The 20657-nt window shown below is 40.8% G+C and overlaps 3 protein-coding genes across 6 annotated transcripts; 1 reads left to right on the top strand and 2 right to left on the bottom strand.

The window, feature by feature from the left end:
• Positions 1 to 309: 309 nt before the first annotated feature.
• RB195_011057 (uncharacterized protein) lies at positions 310 to 7644 on the bottom strand (the record flags this gene model as incomplete). 3 transcript variants are annotated; one of them, XM_064192314.1, is made up of 11 exons in its annotated part: positions 310 to 523; positions 2453 to 2586; positions 2658 to 2837; positions 3960 to 4093; positions 5231 to 5358; positions 5440 to 5550; positions 5724 to 5845; positions 5910 to 6076; positions 7151 to 7331; positions 7387 to 7497; positions 7552 to 7644. In XM_064192314.1, the coding sequence occupies 11 exons, from the start codon at positions 7642 to 7644 to the stop codon at positions 310 to 312; spliced, it is 1575 nt and encodes a 524-aa protein (XP_064049897.1). The 3 variants fall into 3 exon arrangements, with proteins under 3 accessions (XP_064049897.1, XP_013296427.2, XP_064049898.1); XM_064192315.1 differs by lacking the exons at positions 310 to 523; positions 2453 to 2586; positions 2658 to 2837 and having other exon boundaries at positions 3903 to 4093; XM_013440973.2 differs by lacking the exons at positions 3960 to 4093; positions 5231 to 5358; positions 5440 to 5550; ... (3 more) ...; positions 7387 to 7497; positions 7552 to 7644 and adding an exon at positions 3524 to 3568.
• Positions 7645 to 8056: 412 nt separating this feature from the next.
• RB195_011056 (uncharacterized protein) lies at positions 8057 to 9922 on the bottom strand (the record flags this gene model as incomplete). The annotated part of the gene is made up of 8 exons (XM_064192313.1): positions 8057 to 8146; positions 8260 to 8407; positions 8467 to 8601; positions 8705 to 8817; positions 9198 to 9297; positions 9379 to 9480; positions 9590 to 9723; positions 9785 to 9922. The coding sequence occupies 8 exons, from the start codon at positions 9920 to 9922 to the stop codon at positions 8057 to 8059; spliced, it is 960 nt and encodes a 319-aa protein (XP_064049896.1).
• Positions 9923 to 11937: 2015 nt separating this feature from the next.
• Positions 11938 to 19879, top strand: RB195_011055 (uncharacterized protein; the record flags this gene model as incomplete). 2 transcript variants are annotated; one of them, XM_064192312.1, is made up of 9 exons in its annotated part: positions 11938 to 12018; positions 14589 to 14612; positions 15619 to 15678; positions 15739 to 15807; positions 15859 to 15988; positions 16046 to 16155; positions 18571 to 18648; positions 19626 to 19709; positions 19805 to 19879. In XM_064192312.1, 9 exons carry the CDS (start codon positions 11938 to 11940, stop codon positions 19877 to 19879), a joined length of 711 nt encoding a protein of 236 aa, XP_064049895.1. The 2 variants fall into 2 exon arrangements, with proteins under 2 accessions (XP_064049895.1, XP_013296425.2); XM_013440971.2 differs by lacking the exons at positions 11938 to 12018; positions 14589 to 14612.
• Between the last annotated feature and the right edge of the window lie 778 nt (positions 19880 to 20657).

The raw sequence follows: 20657 nt of genomic DNA, 5'->3' as shown, positions 1-20657 counted from the left end.
AACCATCAAATCAGAGCTAAAAAAGGCTTTAAAGACTTCATTCCGAAGAAGACATACATTACTGGAACCAGAAACCTTCCATAACAGATAACTATCGCGAGGAAAACAGAAATGTCCTTAGTTTTTAAAAATCACCAAGCAAAATATTCATCAAAAGTAATATCAATATTATTAACGTAATGTTAAGAAGCAGGATGGATGACTGCATGGCTGCTATGTATCCGGATAAATATTTACATTTGTACACTATCGGACATAAATATACACAGGAGTTGAATTCCAAAATAATCATCGCACGGAATCACAACTTTAGTAGTATGGCTCCCAGTTAGAATCATCTGCTGGCGTAAGATTTCCAGTGACGAGCAAGAAAATGTCGATAATCCACCATACACCCAGTCCGCCAAGTGTCATTAACTTTCCAACAGCAATTGCAGAATAGCCTAAGCAGAACCTGTCCACGGCCACAACACCCAGGAACACGGAATACAAGAGAGTGGAGAGGAAGTGATGGCCGGTATATCTGAAAGGAGATAATTAATAAGTGTGAAACCCATAACAAGTAACTCATACCAGCAGTGGATCAATTGAAACTGGATATTTTCAAAGCAATATGCGCTATCGTTATTAAATTCTGATGAAGATCTACAAGACCTATGGCATTTTGTCAGAGAGGAAGAGGTCAACACCACACTGGAACCCCGATCTTCAGAGGAAGTGAAGTAGGAGAAAGGAATTTTTTAGCTGGGAAATAAGTTCAACAGTTGGAACAGTCACTATAACTGTCACTATTCCATTCACAGCAAAAAAACATTTTCTTTGAACATTGTTATAGTGTATCTGCGAAATAGATAATTTTTTTTTTTTTGGAAAATATACAGTTGAAAGGTTTAAAATGAGATAGCTTTTCGGAACCTTGTGTTCTTATCGCGTCTAGTCACACGTTGTGATGGAAGAAAAAACACATCTGGTTCAATAACGATGCTTCCGAAGTACAACACAATCCAAGTTCTGCAGTCACAAAGTGATCTCCTACCAGTTTACAGAAGTAGGGAATTTCTTCCGATGCAGACCTAACCTTATTCAGCTAGACAAAAGAAGAACTTGAACTCCTGACGCAGGTAAATTGTTTGTCACTTGATTACAAAGAAAAGGCAATCCAAGAGCATCGGTTTAAAGTATGAAAATTCTCGTCAAAGAAGTGTTGCAAACATTATCGGAATTCTTAGGCTGCCCGCAGAGTTCAGAACCGCGCGGGCGGGGCGGATTGGCGGCTCTGCTGTTTGGTGGTTATTGACTACCCACAACAGTGCGCTCAATAACCACCAAAACCGCAGAGCCGCCAAGCTGCGTCCATGGGAAAGACGCTTTCGCAGTCTGCGAGTACGACCAAAAACAGATATTAATAATCGATGGCTGCGTCTTGTGAGTGCTGCCCCTACATGTGAGTGGCGAGTTGATTTTAACGGGGCGCATGCCAATTCACTAATCACAGACGGATCAAGATAACCGCAGCTGTGCACAACACATCGAGGCTTGCATTTTCAACTTATCATTTAAGCTTCACGTTCTAACACGTCAATAAGCCATCTTGAAGGCAGCATATCACGACTTTGACGTGGTAAGGAACCAACGGCGAAAAAGTACAGCTGGTAGTAGGTTGCAGGACCGAGTGTGGGTCCCCTTATCTTTCGTTAACCGTCGTAGAAAAAAAAACGGCGTGGGAACCGCTTTAGTCATTACGAGGTACGTTAGAACGTGCTTCTATGCGCACTTCCCAGTCTTTGACTGCGCAAGGGAGCCGCGTTGGAACTGAAATCGTCGTAAAGAAAACGACGTGGAAGACGCCGTTTCCTTTACGACGATTAGAGAAAGATCAGCGGAACCACGAGTTCCGCAATCTACTATCTGAACTCTACGCTTTTGCTGTCGGTTGTGCATCAAAATCGTGATACGCCGCGCCTAATGACGTTGCTGAAAATTCGAAAATTTGAAAAAAATGAAGTGATTCAAATAAAACCTATTTTTATAGTTAATTAAGTACATTCATAATAACAACACAGTAATAATCCCACACAAATATATGCTGCACGCAACATCGCAAACAGTAGGTTGTAGATGACTGTTCATGCAGATACAACAGCAGTTTCCCACAATTCGCTCTCTTGCCCAATATTGGCAGAAATAGCGATATAGTCGGGTCAAAAAACTAGCAGTTAAACAAATAGCTGCGTTCGAAGCACCGCGGTAGAGTCAGCAGTTGCAAACGGGCTGGTACCTTCGCTACCTTGCAGTCTGAGCGGAGCTAGTAAACGGATGTAGGCCATCTATTAACCGTACACCGGGTCTTCCAAAAAGGACACGCTGCGACTAGTCAGTCGAAATTAAAAGCTACAAAGGATAATAGTCTATCGAGCACGAACAAATCGATCCACTTATTCTAACCACTGACTTTATGCAAGGCACTCTTTTGAAAAAATGCCGTCTTCCTCGGCATTCAATGCACGGCAAAGCACGACAAGCAACCCAGGTCCACTCCATGTCTTCTGCTCTTTGGCCACCAAATCGTGAACAGAAACCGGCATCCTGGAAAAATAAGTAGGTCAAACTAGTACTATACCAAAGTATGTACATTGTGAAGATTCAGAACAACTTACAGCTGTATCATTGTGTGCTGGAGGGGCTAATTCTGGTACGCTGCACTCAATGAACTCTTCCGGCAAGTAGGAACATGGGACAAGAGGACCCATGGGGTATGCGTCATCCATTTCCTGCATGCATGAATCTAGTGCTAGACGCTCACGATCCAGCGCTGCTTTTGATACCGTCAAGACTATCTGTAAATAAAGTTGTGGTGGACAGATAGATTCACAAACAGCTGAGATGACCAGTTAAAGCAGCCCAGCAAGCATTTCTGTTTTCACGGAAGAGAAAGATATCTAACCGAAAAAGCATTACAAGAAATCCGTAGCGACCATAACATCACCATTTTATTTTGTCTCTATTAGGGTAAAAGCGCCTGCATTCACATCCGGGTGCAAATTTATTTGCCTACACCTTACCTTCAAGTCAGAACATTTTTTCAGTCTTTGCATATCTTGTTGATATAATACAAACATAGGTAATTACAAATCGATTAATATCAGAGAAAATAAGTTAGCATTCTAAACCTTCTTCCCTGCTTCGATGACGACACTGTAATGCAAATACGTGTTTAGGAATGGATATTTTAAGTTTCTAAGTAGTAACAAGTACATATAGGGAACATAACAGATGGTGATGAAAGCGACAGTCGAGAAATACAAAGAAAAAACGTGGATTACAACAATATAAACTATCTAGAAGGTGATTCTGAGCTATTATGAATCATAACACAACAAAATGCTGAGCTATAGACATAAACACAGTAATTAATAAATAATGACCACTCACTCTATCGAATAAACTGAGATAAGCTGAACTTACTGCCAATTTATATCGCGATTCATCAATCTCGTAAACAAAACCAACAAAATCATCCTACCTCTCCTTCGCTGAGAGCTTCGCAAAATACGACCAAAAAAGTCATCGAAAATGTAAACAGCCACTTCATTTTGCCTCGATAGTACCATTAGTAGTTCATATACTAGAGTCTCATGAGAACCTTTGACAGCTATAATCCTAGTGTTTAAACAAACAAAAGAAAATATCTGTCTTCATGAAAAAACAACCGGCGTAACAATAACGCTTCATGTTTTGAATGTAACAGTAAGACTGCTCAAATAATTTAATGAGCCCAAATCAAGTATAGAAATCTGTCCAAATGAAAATCAAGAAATATGATGATATTGAGCCGTAGTTATTTCAACACATAAACAAGAAAGAAAACAGTTTTCAACAAAGAAGCACAAGTTGAAGGATACTTATTTCTTAACTATTTGTATAACGTCTTCGTGATCCAACTTGTGATGTATCCCAACCCTTTGTGGAGAGAACTTTGTGCTTGTTCCCCACACAATTGCGTATCGAAATTGACTAGCTAGAGTACGGTGGAGAGCGTGACAACAATGTTCGACTGTGCATCCTGCCCGTAAAATAATACCATCTTCCGGACCTGGAATGAAAATGTTTTGAGCAAGTACTGATTGTATTTCTTGCGCAACCATTATTGAAACATCTTCTATCAACTTGACAGTCTTTTTGTTTCGTTAAAGTCTAACTCTGTCTAATATAGTCTATAACAAAAATTTTTTTGCATTAATTTAGCCTAAACCTTATGAATCATTTTGAACTTCTGGTCAGACATAGCTTCTATTATTCGAAGGATTTTGCGATGAGTGTTTGCCTTATATAGAACTTTGGACGTTGAACTGGTCTTGAAGAAGAAAATGTCCAGCTTTGAAAAGAATCTATCTGATCACAATATTTAAGAAATATTCGCTCCAGGAAGCATTAACAAACATAAGGTGCAGTGCCTCAATAGGAATCGTAGTTGAAATAAAAATCTTAAAGGCGAACAACGTAGTCGGGACGCAGAAAACAACGTCGACGATGATGTCAGTAATCGAATATGACCAAGTCGAACTTATGAAAAAAGAAGTTTCATATCAACATGGCGGCGATTATCTCATGATTGTCCTCAACTTCAAACGAACAAGAGATGTGAAGCGCGACATGTGGATGCAGAGACAAAGCAAAGTCGACTGTGGACATCAGCTAAAGAAACTACGACTCTGCTCGGTCGTTGACTGAAAGAGCTCTGTGCAATGTCTGACTAGATGTGCACGACAAACGCTATACAGGGTGAAAAATAGTTTCCTCTAATAGAACTACATCACAAAACAAATTCTTTCGAGAACTCTTTGACCCCCGAAGCCAATCTTTATAATGAAACCTATTTCTCATTGACAAAGGTGAAATGATTTAAAAAGACATGTTACAAATGTTCTGACTTTCCAGGCCCTGTACACAATTATAGACGACAACGTGAGTTGATTGTGATTATTAATAGTTTTCAATACAAACGCTTTGGCCTGAGTTATAATGACAAAATGTTAGAGTTCAAAGATCGAGATTTCTTTAGCACCTACCTAATATTAGGTTTGCCAAAAATCACAGCGCTTACCTTTACTTGAATAAAATTGAATAAAAAAATTTCCCATACGAGAAGGAAAACTCGAATTTAGAAAGCGTTAAAAAAACCACACATACAACGACAATAGATATTAGCTAGAAACGAAGACAAATATACCTAAATCGGGCGCGTTGCCAGGTTTCTTCGTGTAAACACGAACTAAGGCAAGATATTCCCATATTTTCTCCAGCAAGTAGTCCATATTCAAATTCATCTCGCAAGAAATAACTACGTGGTGTGGCATTCTGAAACAGAAGGAATCGCTCTTCAATTGTTAAACATCATCAAAAACACTCCATCTGAAAAAAGATCCCGTCACGACCTACCTCGCTAAACGATCAACTTCCTCAATAGATATTTGATCAATTTTATTGTAGACGTAAATACACGGTATATAGACCCGATTTCCTTGAATTACGTCGATGAACTCATCAACACTGAAAATGAGCGTTGTTTTATATAGTGGGTTGAAAATCCAACTATTATCATAATTGAAGTTACGATGCATCTTCTAGTAGAAGCATTGACAAGATGCAAACAAGAGTAGTCACGACAATTGAAGAAATTAGCAATGAACAGTTCAACGCATAAAGGAAACACGAAAACTTGCCTTGCGTCTTCTCGGAATACGACATCCGCATTGAAGATTTTGTACTCGTGTAAAATTGTCATAATCATCTTTTCGTTGCAGTGTGTTAATGGAACAGTGTGAGTGAATTTGATCCCACCAATCTTAAAGACAGTGTATAGCTACTAGCAATGTTAATAAGTTTCACACATTTCCTGAAAAACGAACCTTCTTTTGTTTCACATAGATATGAGGAGGGCATTTATTCAAGCGGATTCCAACAGCTTCCAGTTCTTTTTCAAGGAGTGGACGTTGTTGGTCAGATTTTCCCGCGTCAAGCATCATGAGGATAACATCGGCAGTTTTAGCTACAGCAATCACCTGTCGACCACGACCTAAGTTAGATAAAAAACTTGGTGTAGATCTGAATGGAACTTGGATACTGTCGATCAGAAATTATTCAATTTGTGGTCCAAATGAGAGTGGCGTCCGATTGGAACAAGATTCCCACTGCGGGACTCCGGTATATGTACGATTATTTTGTCATTTTATCACAAAACATCGGAAAAAGCAAAATATTAAATGTCATCGCTGGAAAAGTGTTAGGTCGACCGTTGACACACTGCTTCGGGAAGTGAACGTCGATATACTGATGTCAACACTACGCTCAGCAATAATGCTGTATAAATCCGTTCCTATTTACTGCATTTAAGACGATCAGGTTTTCGATTAACAACGAATCCAATTAAGAAACCTCAGTGCAAAAAAAAAGTACTGAAGAAAAGGAATACTCAAACAAGTATTGAAAAAGTACATAACGCCTAAAGTCTTTCCAGGTCTAAAGAATTTTTTAGCTTGTGAAACACTGGTTAAATTACACTACATTAATGAACGGAAATGCGCAGGGTAAAAAAGAGACATGATTTTAAAGCAATTCAGCAAACCACACTTTCACACAGAAATTTTAAAATGGACGCTAAATCGTCTGTAGAGCGCAGTCGTATATTCGTTTTTACCTACATGTCATACGAAGGACAGTCCCATAAATCAACATTCTTAAGAAAAGGGATTTGAAAAGGTGTAAAAACTTACTTTTTTAAAAACACAGAACACAACGTAAGTGGTCGAACAAACTAATGTCTGGGCAATAGGCATACAATACATCTGGCGGACTTTTTTTAAGGCGAAGTTAGGGGTTTAGGGTATTTTGGCTCGTTCAGTAATATCCAAGGACCTAATGACGCTACAGAAAGACGATGAAATACAGTAAATGAGATGGGTTAATGCAGAATCTATCCGGCGAAAGTGAATGTTTGGTAATTTATCTCCCTTTTTCGTCCTAGGTATATGAAAATGCCACCTTCACTGCTGGAAACGTATGTGAGAGAATAGCAAGTTGTGAAAAGAAAGGAAAACAAGCAATTAATAAACTAAAACTACCAACTGGGAAAACTGATAATTTTTCTTACCTTTTCCTTGAGATGCTCCTTCAATGATACCGGGAAGATCGAGAAGTTGAATATTAGCACCTTGATAATTAATAACACCAGGAATACAAGTGAGTGTAGTGAATTCATAGCCAGCCACTTCTGAGTGGGTATTGGTCATATTTGAGAGAAGGGTAGACTTTCCCACTGACGGGAATCCCACCTATAATGGTACTTAGATGAAACATGCGGCGTGAAAAAATGTACAATAGAATCACCATTGCAACTCTAGCATCTCCACTTTTCATAACATCGAAGCCATCCCCTTTAGACGCTCCCTTGCCGCCTACAGGTTCCAGCAGTTGTTGACGGTACTTCGCAAGTTTTGCCTTTAAATTCGACGTGATAAAAGAGAAATGAACCATAGATAATTACAAGAGCACCTTCAGAAGACCGAGGTGGTACTCAGTAGCCTTGTTTTTCTGTGTTCTAGCAATCTCCCTCTCTACTTCAGCGATTTTTTCTAAGATCCCCATCACGGTTCAAAGGAACTGCGTCCCACCGGAAATAAAATGCAATGATTAAATGAATGAGTGGAAATGAAGGGGAAATAACAACGTAGGACCAACCATAGAAAAAATCGACCAATAGCAGAATAAAATTTATGTTCATATTCAGTGGAAAAACAAAACAAAACAAACGGCAGTTACAAGGAACTAAAAGTGACTATCACAAAAAAGGAAAAAAATAATAAAATAATAGGAATTCGGTACAATATGTACATATCTGATGCTACAAATGAAACTGAGGTGTTACCCGGCTTCCAAGATGAAATCACGATCAAGTAACTCCAGATTAAACCAATTGTAGACGAGAAAACAAAGAAGCCCCTACGTAGAAATCGCATATCTGTTCTGAGGTATAAAATTGCAAGTGGATGCATGTATTTTAGAGATCAAATAGATTTTCAAGCGTTGGAAGTGGCGCATCTTCGGTGACTTCCGTGAGGTCAGGCAGAGAATCGAACGCTTTCCTTACCTGTGAAGAATTCGACTTGGAAGACTTTAAGAACTACAGAAAAAGAGACATCATGAGTTCATGGAAAAACATAAAACATAGAATTACGCATTTTGCTTAAAACGAACACATACCTCAGCAAGGTCGTTTCGAGCTCGTTCTTCTTTCCTTCTCACTTCCTTTAACATCCTCTCATGGAGGTCAACTGTCGCACGGACATTAACAATCATATCGTCAAACAATTTTTGTAGATTCCGGCGCTCTAACATTTCGTCGGCTAGCCTGAAAGAGAATAAAGAATCATTAGAATAATCATTAAAAACAGGAATATAAGTGTACACCTTTGACAATACTCCTTAACAAGCGGTTCAGCTTCATCAATTTCTGCTAACAATTTCTTTGCCTCAGTGCTGTTCCTGATTGTGTCGAGCGACTGTGGTGTTGCAATCATTTCGGAGTAAGAAGCAATTTTGTGCCTGAAAAGAGCAAAACTTAATACCTTTACTGATCCAGTCAGCAAAGTTGAAAATGAACAGAAGAAATGAAAAATATAGGGAAAAAGCAAGTTCAGAAACATACCTGACTTCAGCGTCTGCACTGGGCGGGTAGTCAAGTTTTCTTAATGATTCCAACATTTCAGTGACGTTAGTGCTAACAGATTCCGAATCGTATTCCGGTTGTGATTGCGGAGCCTAGATTCGTACACTGAGTAAAATTCATATGAAGATGCTCACTTTGTACGATTCGAGCAACTAACGTCGCAAGTGATTACTAACAAGGATGCGTAATTAGTAGAAGCCTTATAACTGAGACAAAATTGTTTTCAACTAAAGAGAAAAGAAAAGAAGTACAAACATAAGATTAAGAAAGAGAGGAAAATGAGAATTTCTGCACTAAGATTCAATTTCGATTCAAGATGAATAATATTCAAAAACGCCTGCATCGTTTTGTATTCAATATATTTTGTTTAATTTTGAGGAGAAAAAATAATATTTCACGTAAATCAAAATTATAGTTTACGTTGACATCGATTTCGTTACAAAAAGTTATGGATGATAGAGGGAGCACTCACAGAAGATGGAAAGAGTTCTGGAATCTGGGGAGCGTGAACTTGATGGGAGTTGCCGCTGTTGCCACCACTTGACTTTCGTCTTTTGACAATAGCGTCGAGTCTAAATTCTGCAATTTCAGTGACAACGTAGAGTAACCTTAGCTATACATCTTAAAAATGAACCGGAAGGTTAGAAGCATACACGATCAACTGTTCCTCGCTGTAGATTTGACGGTCTCTCCAAACATTGAGTGTTTTAATCATCACTTTGTCTAGTTCTGGACCAGAAATTTTCGCAGCATGTCTTCAAATACAACTTCTTTGGTGAAACAAACTTACGATTCGGCGCTGACAACGAACAGAAGCGTTGCGAAGAGAAAAAAAGAGAAGCGAACTGAAAAAGAAAGGCGCACCGGAAAGCTGGCTCCAGAACGGAGTAGAACTTTGTCATAATATCAGGATTCTTCTTGCGGCTATTCTGAATTACATCGTTGGCAACGTAGAGCAAATTGACGATTTGTGAGGAGTTTGTCTCTTTCCGGACTTCCTAAACAGAGCAAATGTAGCAAGTAACTGCCATTCGCGTACCGTTTAAATCATTTATGAACCTTCAACCAAATCTGTACGATATCATCCATATGTCGATAATGATGCATTAACCACAACGACAGTGTATTTATAGAATCCTGTTGGGGTCTGAGCCTACCCAGTCTGTCGCGCATCGCTGCTTCCGAAAATCCCGACATCAGATCTGAACATCATTCTTGGGCATAATCAAAGCTACTCAATGAGCTGAAAATTACAGCGAAAAAATAAAAATAGTAGAAATAAGGAAGTCCGTCTCTGGCGTTGGAGGAAACAAGAGTTTCGGCAGAGCGGGATTTCCGAATAGAGCAGCGCAGCCACCACCAACTTGGGAGTTGCCAACCGCAGAGGAACACCTTATTCGTTTCTTCTTAGTTACTTACCAACATTGCTGCATCTGCTTGTTGAGTGAAGCTTCAACTGGAGAGAAATGTAGCTGAGAGGGGGGCACACAGCCGCGATCTTATTTCTGGACGTTTTTTTTTCTTCTCTTAGTAGCTTAACCTCACGTGTCGGAGATCCTCTAAGACTAATACATAGGTCTTGACGGATCTAGTTACTTACCTCCAGAAATTAAAACGCGAGTAAGTTCCTCCCAAACCCAACTACACTTTAACCTTCATCTGTGCATTAAAGGCATCACCCCACGAATCTGAGGTGGTATGGATTTCAGGTGGAGTATTCGTATACGGCGTAGTAGATTATGGAGAGGGGGGTGATTCCGCCCATTTCTTCCTAATTGCCGTGAAAAACGTTCCCGAAGATTCGGCGCCGTACAAGGCTGGCGCGCTCCAGTCGAGCTCCTTGTGGAAATAGTGCGCCAGAACGCCCGAAGCCGTATCTTCTGGGCCGTTTTTTACGGCCATTAGGAAGAAATGGACGGAATCATCCCCTCTCCATAATCTATTATTCCGTATACGAATACCCCACCTGAAATCTGTACCACCTCAGTTCGTGGAGTGATGCCTTTAATTTGCTCGCAGAGTTACGTCATGTTCACTGTAGCCGCTACTTGATGAGGTAATTTGAATTCGTGTATTAAATGCATCATCCCATGAACCTGGGTCGATGTTTAGGAGGGTAATGCCTATCCGGGTCGTGGATTGTGGGGAAGAGGATGATTCCGTTCATCTTTCCCTTTATCAGTGTAAACGGACAACTCCGGAACGCTGTTTCGTCCGACGGGTTCTGTTGCAACCCGCACCCCTTGCGATTCGTCCGAATGGGTTTTCGACGAATCGCAGGTGGGAGGGCGGAAGGGTGGTGCGCTGCAATAGAGCACGTCGTAATAAACAGCGTTCCCGGGTCGGCCATTCACATTGATACAGGGAAAGATGAACGGAATCATCCTCTTCCCCACAATCTACGACCCGGATAGGCATTACCCGCCTGAAACCCATACCACTTCAGATTCGTGCCTTTAAGAAACGTTCTTTACAAAGTTGGAACTATCCACATGTTGAGCTCCTGAGGAGGAGGTACGGAATAAGATCGTTTAGGTGTGTTTATCCATGACTTCAAACACTTATAGTTTGGGTCAAAAAGGCAAGAAGCACGGTGCAGTTGCGTAAGTGGCGGCGGCCGGCTAGATGTGGTGAAACCCTTGCTGGCATCACCCATCGCCACAGTTTGCGACGGTCCCAGCTCGGTTCCGACTGCTGCCTCCACCAGCTCCAGACGCTAATTTTGACGGAGAGTAAGGTAAAGAAAACAATCTCCTCTGGGCCGTACACGATGCTTGATTCCTTGGCCCATCAAGTGTTGCTGTGCTGTGTTCAACCGGTTGTAGGCTGCCTCGCTGACGAGCGCGTCTTCTCTCTCGGAAGTCTAACGTGGCATATAACCCGGAAGGAATTCCGTTTGTTGATCATTCATCTACTATGACACGAGCAAGCCTTGCACGAACCTGAGAGTCTATTCCAATCAAACAAAGCAAAGACATAGGGGGTAGAAACAACTTGCATTTCGGATGAGTTCCAGAAGTTTAGAAATGTTCAGAATAGACGTCTGAATTGCTGTAAAGAGTGACTGCTTCCACATCAAGATCGGGGCTTTCGAAGCGGTTCTTCCAAGTTGTTGAAGTTCCATATGCAGATCTTGTAATTCTTATTTGTGTGGTATGGTATGGTACAAGGTAACCTGCTCGAATAACAGTTTCAGTTTATAGAGTTCGCCGATGGTCCAGTCAAGCTGCCCCGCACAGTTCACAGCTGCGCCCCCTCCACCTCCCCCGCACGCCTCGGGCCCGATTATTGAGGTTATTGAGCGTTCCCAAGCGTGCGCCCAACAACCACTAAAACGCTGACCGCGCGAGCGGCGCTGCGCGGCTGTGAACTCTGCGGGCAGCCTCTGAACGATCTGTCGGGTGACGCAGTTGCGTAGACGGTTGAAATCGAAACGAAGCGAGTGGGGCCTCGCTCATTTCCACAACAATTTTCACAATCACTTTTGCAGTTGTGCCGGGAAAACATGTTTTTTGAATCCAGTGCATATGATATTCTTTGAGAACTCTGGGCGTTTGGATTTTTTTTCTGCAGAATGGTTGGTCAGATCACATGGATTAATTAGACAAAATCCAAACGAGTGTTGTTGTATTTAGACATGAGTTATGGAAATATCTGCTCTTGTTGACGAGATTCGGAGCGACGGAGCAACTACAACTCGAAGCGAAGAAGAGACCTAAAAAGGCTTCAGAGGTTTGATCAGAAGTTTGTCCACCAAAATCGTTGGACCGGATAGTAAAATGCTTGTTGAAGTGTCTTCTAACCTTATTTCTGACCTTTTGAAGCAAGCTAATGTCCAATTTCGCTTCTATTCTCTTTTAGACAGCTGCTTTATGAAGATTGCTCTTTCCGTTAGAACAAAGGCTTTGTGGTCAACTTTCACATCGTTTTAGTTGTCGTAAGGGTGTATTGTTGCTTTATATATTCATGAAGAAAATAAAGTTTTCCTGAACTTTTTTCTGGCTTCTGATATTCCGGTAGATTTGAAGATTTGGATTTAAGTTTCAGCTGTACTTCTCCCCATTATTTTTTGTCCAATTCTTTTGAATAGGATGCAAAGGAACTAATTAGCGAATCAAGACAATGTGGAGACATCTAGAGGTATGCAGTTATTTAGGGATAGAAGAAAAAACAATTTAGAAAGCAATATACCTCAGCAGCGTAAGAAATCAGCAAGTTTCCTGAATAGGTCATCGCTTGACGTTCTGCTGTTTTTATTCATTCAATTGTTAGGCGATTTTATTCACATTTCACCTAAAATTCGATTTTTTTCTCAATAGCTGGATGTGTGTGGTAGACATTTCTTCTGCTTCTCAGATAACACTGCTTTAAACTTTTGGGATTCAATCTTTAGAAAAAGAAACAAATAAAAATAGTGAGAATATTACTTATCAGAATCTGATATCGGTGTGCACGAGCGCATTAGTCCAACGTTCAGGTACATATGTGGTGGGCTGTCCCAGTTTGCATTTATTTGATTGTCTTTTTAAAATGATATCTGCGTATCATCAGAAGTATTCTCGTTGGAAAATCTGCATCTCAGCTTTGATTTCAAGTTCGTAGACGTGAGTACTAACGTTGACTAGAAATCCTTCCTTTGAAGGATTCAAACTTAGAAGGATATATATCTTAGGTCTTGGAATTAGATTTTTTTTGAGACAGTTTCCTCTCAAAAATGTTCAAGGATTCTATTCTCATTAAATCTCAGTTTTGGACAAGATAAAACAGTTTTCATTAACAATAACAGAAACACTAAGAGTCCTTCTGAAGAGAATCTTAGTCGAGCACCTCCGACATTTGTTTAATGGACTTTGTGTCGTGAACCTAGCACGGTCTCGCATGTTATCATTTCCGCGAGGCTCTCGATGAAAATATATGCGACGATAAATTCTTTCGTGTCGGAACGTCTCGCAATAGCAATAAAACGTCCACTTACTCGTCATGGTTTGAGTTTAGTCGTTGAGAGATCGCGATAAATCCGCGCAGCGTTCGTCGCTATAAATTAGAGGCGATTTTGTGTTTATTTCTACTGTTGTTTTCCTTACTTAGTGACGAAGACGAAAATTCGCTCTGGTGTTTTTGCCTCTTCAGTTCATTCAATGACTTGTTTATCTTCAAAAATGGAAAAGCAACACTATACTACCTTCCTTATTGAGGGAAATCTTGTCTTAATTGTAGTTTCAGTTCTCGGATTTTAGGTGAAAGCGAGAGTTTAGATCGCAACGAACGTTATTGGGATTGTCTAAATTGTCAAGTATAACATACTTTTTTCTAACTCTAAGCTGAGAACTCGAAAAGTTGCAAATTTCTAGAAATGATCCTTGACCATCTTCGGCTTTTGAAAATTTGACTGGACTGCTTCGCTTTCCAGTACCGAATTCGACAATGCTTCGCCAAACACCAGCTACCATCATTAAAGCATGTATTTATTTTATAAAGTTCCAATATTTGATAAATTCCTGTTTTTTCTCAACTTCACCTTTCGGGTAAAGTAATAACATTTTGCCTAGTTTTCAGAACACCGCATTGCTCCACTTTTTTTTTGTTCCCAGATAACTGCTGCAATTCATTGCCCAAGCCAATCACCCTAGTGATTGTTTGCTTCCGTCTTGTCCGCTGTTTCGCTTGGGCTTGACACCCGACAAACAATTGGTCCATAAATATAAGAGCTGAAAGTGCTGGCCAATCCTATTTCTCCTTTGTTCTCGATCTACCCTTTTTTCCTGCTGTTTTTTTTTTGCCGTATACAATGTCCGGCTAAGTGTATATAGTGGTTCCAGAGCCAGGCGAGAAGTGATCGTGAGAAGTAAAGCCAGTATTCAAGGCCGACCTCATTAAAGTTTTTAAGGTGATCTTTCTATAGCTTCTTTCTCTCTTTCCCGGATCTTTTCCACACGTTGGTGAAAATGTAGTCCTCGCAAACAAGTAGTACTTTGTGCCGAGCTAGTTCCAGTTCCGTCAAGGTATAAAAGCAGATAGTCGCTTATGAACCGCTCCAAGATGTGCATTGTTCCACACTGTAATCTTCGCGATGTTTGTCTGTCATTCCTCTTCAATGTCTATTTCTCCATAATTGTGAGACTACATAAGTTATCGATGTAACCGGGATTCTGGTGGACTCCTGTAATTTTCATAACTTTTACGTTCAACGCAGGGAATATTTTGATAGTTATCGTGGTACAAATTTTATATTTACAATAAGCTTCTTTAGCTTCTTCTAGCTCTTCGCCGGTACTGGTATATCATCATTCTTCTAGCTCTTCTGCACCTGGGAAGGCTAGCAGCGAAGGATGACGATTTGCGATAGTAAGATTCCGAAAGCTGCTAAGCACTGCACAGTACTGCAACGGCACAAAAATAGCGCTAAGGTTCAGAAAAAATCAGGATCTTTGTGGCCACTAATTTAGATAACCGTTTCTTTTCTCTCTGAGGTTTTTGATCCTTAGGAACATGACACTGCATTAAGATGGAAGATTGAAGGGAAAAGCAGTGGGAACAAGGTGAAGAGGTGAAGATGAAAGATAACGGAATTCCATGTGTTGTAACATCTCAATGACACAGAAATACCGTAGCAATGTAGACCAGTCGGATCTTGCTTAGCACTGTAACCTAGTGTTTGTGGATGCAGAGGTTATTTTGAGTTCTAGAATGAAGTCGTTTTTTTTTGGATATAGGTGAACGCCAGATTTCGGATAATTTCAGGTTTTTTTCTAAGAAAAATTCAGTGTAGCTTAAAGGCTTCAGTCGCATGTAAAACTGGAAGTTCTTTCGAATTCTTCATTTTTATGACCTTCCATTAATCTGATCGTTCGGTTGTAATTCAAATAATCTTGTCGTTAAATAAACACTTGCAGATGCTAGGGAGATTCTTTTGCTTCGGCTTAGTGGTACTGGCTGCGTTTGCGCAGAAATCGGTAGGGGAATAGTCATGCATTGCTTCTTCAATATCAAGAAAAATAGCCGCTTATTTTCAGAAAATTCCGTGCGGTCTACCACCTTTCGTTGCGAAACTTCCCGCAAAACAATCACAACTGTTGAATGAGGTGAGATCCATCTACTGGACTGGAAATAATTGGAAAGAGTTTGGTGTATAGACTTGGGCGAACTATAAAAACGGCAGCGATTGTGAAGCACAACAGAAGAAGACGTTTGAAATCATCGGCACACTTAGTGAAGCAGAACGGAACGCAGTGTTCGAGATCAACCGCGAGGAGGGAACTCTAGGTTCAGATTGTCGTTGCACTCCTTATAAAATATTAAGAGTGATGTAAATAGTTCTAGTCGATGATCAATTTGATACAACTCCATCCTTTATCAAATCACTCTCACCAGAAATGAAGAGCGCCTTCGACGCAATTTGGATGGATGTGGGCACTAAAGAGACCGAAAAGGTACGCTTAACTACACTTTCATTAAAACTGACTTATATATATATATATTTGCATATATGAAAGTCTTATGGAAAATTATTGTTGATGGTGGAGCCTCATACATCTACATTAGACCAGGTCTCTGCTTTAGCTGCTTGTTAAAGGTCTGTTAGTAGGTCTCTTCAGCTCTTTGATGTTACGATGATGACAGCTGAAATGAGCTTCAGAGACGTGAAAGGGCCGTTTGCTGTAGGATTAGACACCGCCACGGATATCTCTTCTTGTTTTGTATCCAACAGGTTCCTTCGCGGCTCATTTGTAACTCAAGCGGACTTTAGCACCGCGCGAAAACAGAGGGGAAGAACAAGTGCACTGAGGAAACTCCATCAGTATGCATGCAAAACAGTGAGAATGGCAGGAATACTGTACATGTGCTGTTCTATAAGCCAACAGCTAGACTTCGGTTCAAAAACTCCACCTACTTACATTCATTTGGATAAAAAGTGTACAGCTAATCTTAAAAATTAGTGAGAAATAGGGATATCTACCTGCAACTCACGTTTTCTGGAGAAAGCCATGCTGGTTGGGATTAAAAGCCACTTATCACGAAATTGGGGCGGGTGCAGTGTGGCGGTTAGAGGTTCCGTTTCCTGTACAATCGATCGGAGGTACGAATCCGCCTTAGCGCTCCCTAAGCCTTCCATGCCTCCGATAAATTGGTGCCAGATTTGTCTGAGAGGATAAAAACACTGACGGGACACATCGGCTAGCCACCGCAAGTCATTGCATACGAGCTGCACATTCGTAAACCTCAAACGATTCTGAATTGAAGTGAACATGGTGGCGCATCCCAAGTGGAGTGATTGGCGCCAGACACTTAATCCTTCATCCTTTGCCACAAAATCGGCGTTTTTTGGAAAAGTGATGGAAAACATAGAACTTGGGAAATAGATTATGAATATGAGGGCGGTCTCACTCAATCTAATTTAGTCTTTCCAACAAAAGGCGTGAGAACCGCTTCAGTTGTACCGCGCGTACAAAGCGGTGCGTTCTAGCGTACGTAGAAGGAACGAGGGCTGTTCCAACGCCGATTTTCAGGACGATTAGGAAAATTGAGCGGGGGACGCTTGTACTCGTAATCTACACATCGAACCTCTATGTTTCCCATCAGATTTACACATTACTTCAATTTGTGATACGATCCCTTTAAGGACTCATCGAAAAGTTACGATTTCCAGAATAGCATATGAACCCGAGCGATTACATCGTTTTCTATTCAAACTAACCGCTTCAAAATCAGATACAGTGTTTTTTTAAACAACTTTGGCCTTCTATGGTATCGTGTTCTCTCTTTATGACGAAAGTGGATCACTAAGCCGACATCGATTTGAAGTTGCGGATCAAATTTTTGATTCTAAAGGCTACGCGTTTGAACTGCGCTAAGAAAGCAATGAATTAGGTATTCTTATTAGTTTTAAAACAATCATGCTGTATAATAACGGACTTATTTCTGTGAATGTGTGTGTAACGAAATTCCAGAAAGCCGTAAGGTTGGTCGATGGTCAGATAGGTGTGCTGGCCCCGCAAGGCGGTAAAATGAGGTGAGACGAGTCCATCGCATTTAGTTGGTGGACCGGCACTAAAAAGCTGTAAATTGGGGTGATAAAATGTGTTACGATCATAATGGAACCAATGGAATATAAATGAAACAAAATTGCTTGCAGAATAGGAAAACCTGCTTTAGTGGACGCACTACTGACACCAATTCTAGTGGATTTACCCACTAGAATTGGTGTCAGTAGAGGGGTTCTCACAGTCCCTAAGCCAGGAAAAAGACAGCGTAAGGGTGGTAGACTACGAGTTTGAGCGCTTTCACCCTGAATTATAATTTACCATCCTGAGAAACGGCATGGAAAACGGCTTTTTTGCGCGAATTTTCCAACGAAGTACCTTATAACATGCCACTCTTGTGCATGCACGGCATCCACAAGCGAGCGGTTGAAAATCTATGAGGTCTTCTCAGCAGCTTACTCATGGAAGAACAATGAATAGGCTCCTGAAGTGACATTAGCGTATACAGGAGGTGTGTTCAGACATGCCTCGCAGGAACAAACGCGGTTCGCACGCCATTTTTTAGGATGACTGGGGGAAATTGAGGGGCTACGCTCATATTTGTAATCTACACCTCAGTGTTTCCATCAGGGTCCCACGCTATGTCAATTTTGTGACACGTGGTCCCTTTAAATCAACCACTGTTTAAGAGGCCAGTCAGATAATATTCATCGTGTATCAAGCAGAGTCACTATTATCTCTCCCACCTAAAATGTTCCACTCCTACATTTCCTTTCATGTCTTGCTTAGCTGAGAAAGCGATCATATGTGTTTACGTATTGAACGACTTTGGAATGTTGCGTAGTTATGGGTTGTTTGTTGCAGCACAAAAAATTGCGCAAATACGCAGCGGATCATTTCAACGAGGAGCAAAAGAAAGGATTTAACGAATGGATCACTGAGGTAATCTTGTTTTCTTCGTGAATACAAAGACCACTAAAAGTTGCATGCGTCGCATGCGTGATGCTGTGGGCTCAGATGTGTGGAGTGCATAAGACCTTGGGCTTGTACACCCTACGCTCTGAAACAAAACAGAATGCAGGTGTCCCAGCATCATTCTAAATCCCCTTAGATCGGCTAATGTGATAGAGAATTGAGTTTCTGATTGGAACATCTGAATTGCTCCTTGGGTTTCCTTCCGCAATGAGACCAACAAATTCCGATCCTCTCGCGCGTATGCGATACGACGATATATGTTTGCGAGAGGATAAAACGGTAGTTGCGTAAAGTACATAGTGCAGGGGTAAGCGTAGGTAAGCACTGCGTTGCAGCATAGCGATTAGAATCTAGGGGGACCATTGCCATCACCACTCCCAGTTGCAGTTCACCGTAATTCCACCTCGATCCCTACCATGCCGCTCCGATCGCTGCCGCTTACATTTACACATTTATTACAAGGCGCGAACTCATCATGACATCATTTTGCGGTGTAGCGCAGCAACGAACGCAAGTTACTATTTGCTATGTGACAAATCAAACCCGTTGTTTCACAGAGGATCACTTCTGGCGTTGTCTATCTGCTATAAAAGTTTCATTACGTCTTCAACAGAGGAGAGTACTTATCTCCTGTTCTTCTGCATTTGCCAGTCGATCGGCGCTACGATTTGACCGATAGCATTGTGGCGCAGAGGAACTACTCTATTTTTTTGTCGATCATGATACAATCGTACTAAAGCATAGTTACATTAGAAAGTGCGCGAAAACGACCGAAAAACGGAAGAAATACTCCAAGTGAATTCGTCACGTCAAAATTTGTCAGAGTGGCAGAAGACCAGTTCCTTCCCTTAGCATCTCAATACCACCTACTCCTCTGAGGGTGGATTGAATACGTTCGGCGGTGAATGCTTACCTTTATTCCGTGGCTATAATTGTTCATACAGATTGTCAATGCGAGGAAAGCGGTCGAAGAAAGAATCGGCAAACTCTCCGCAAAAGCAAAGGAGGTGTACGATAAAATAATTCGGGTAAATGTTATTTTTCGTTTCAAAGTTCTTCTGAAGAACTTTCAATGCTGGAGTAATTTTCGATCAATTCTTATAACATTATGTATTGCTTTTAGGTTCGCGAAGAAGAACGTAAACTACTGAACTCAATCACTCCAGAACTATCCAAAGAACTATATGGTCTTATCTGAAAAGCAGCACAACAAGCAACACCGTACTTTTAAAAACCTCATTGCTTTCTGAGAGATTTAGAACGATCCCTTGACACTGTTCTGTTCTTGACCACTAGAGCTATCACGTGCAACTGAATCATTCTTCGCATAGTCCGCCTTATCTTGCTTTCGCTACTTTTTTGCCTGTCTCTTAATTGATCGGATATAAATATGTTTTAGATAATTTTCATCATCATCTATGTCGCTATTGAAGAGGACCAGATGTTCTGAACGAGATTGGACACTTTCTCATCATTATTAAGTGAAAAGTTCCGCACGTATCTTAGCCGGACGGTCGCGACGCGTTAGTCGTAGCGCGCGTTAGCAAAAGTAGGACAGGTACCGTTTCCTAAAAATGTGAGGATCGATGAGAAAAACTCGAGTCGGTTGTCTTGATCTAATCAGATTTGACACAATATTCATAAATTTATTCATTATTGCTTCTGCAGATGAAAGTAATGTTAAAAAGAATTTTTGCAGGAGTCGAAATGATCGAACAGGTTTAGTATTTAACTGACTTTAAGGAATTATTTACAGCTGTTCATTTTGTTTGCTTTATTTCACAAATTCGCACATGTCGGCTGCTGAATTCCCATGCATAATCCCCTCTTCCCTTATTTTCACTTACTGTTCTACTCCGCGACTTTGTGGCGAGATCGAATATTATGTCTGTCCAGCACAGGCCCAGAGGTTATCCACAGAATACGTCAAAATTACTAATGCTCTACGCTCGCGGCATGATTCGTCGAGATTTGAA

The sequence above is a fragment of the Necator americanus genome, chromosome III (assembly GCF_031761385.1).
Source record: "Necator americanus strain Aroian chromosome III, whole genome shotgun sequence".
Taxonomy (NCBI): domain Eukaryota; kingdom Metazoa; phylum Nematoda; class Chromadorea; order Rhabditida; family Ancylostomatidae; genus Necator; species Necator americanus.
Note: the sequence above shows the minus strand (reverse complement) of the source record. Positions and strands in the feature narration are given on the sequence as shown.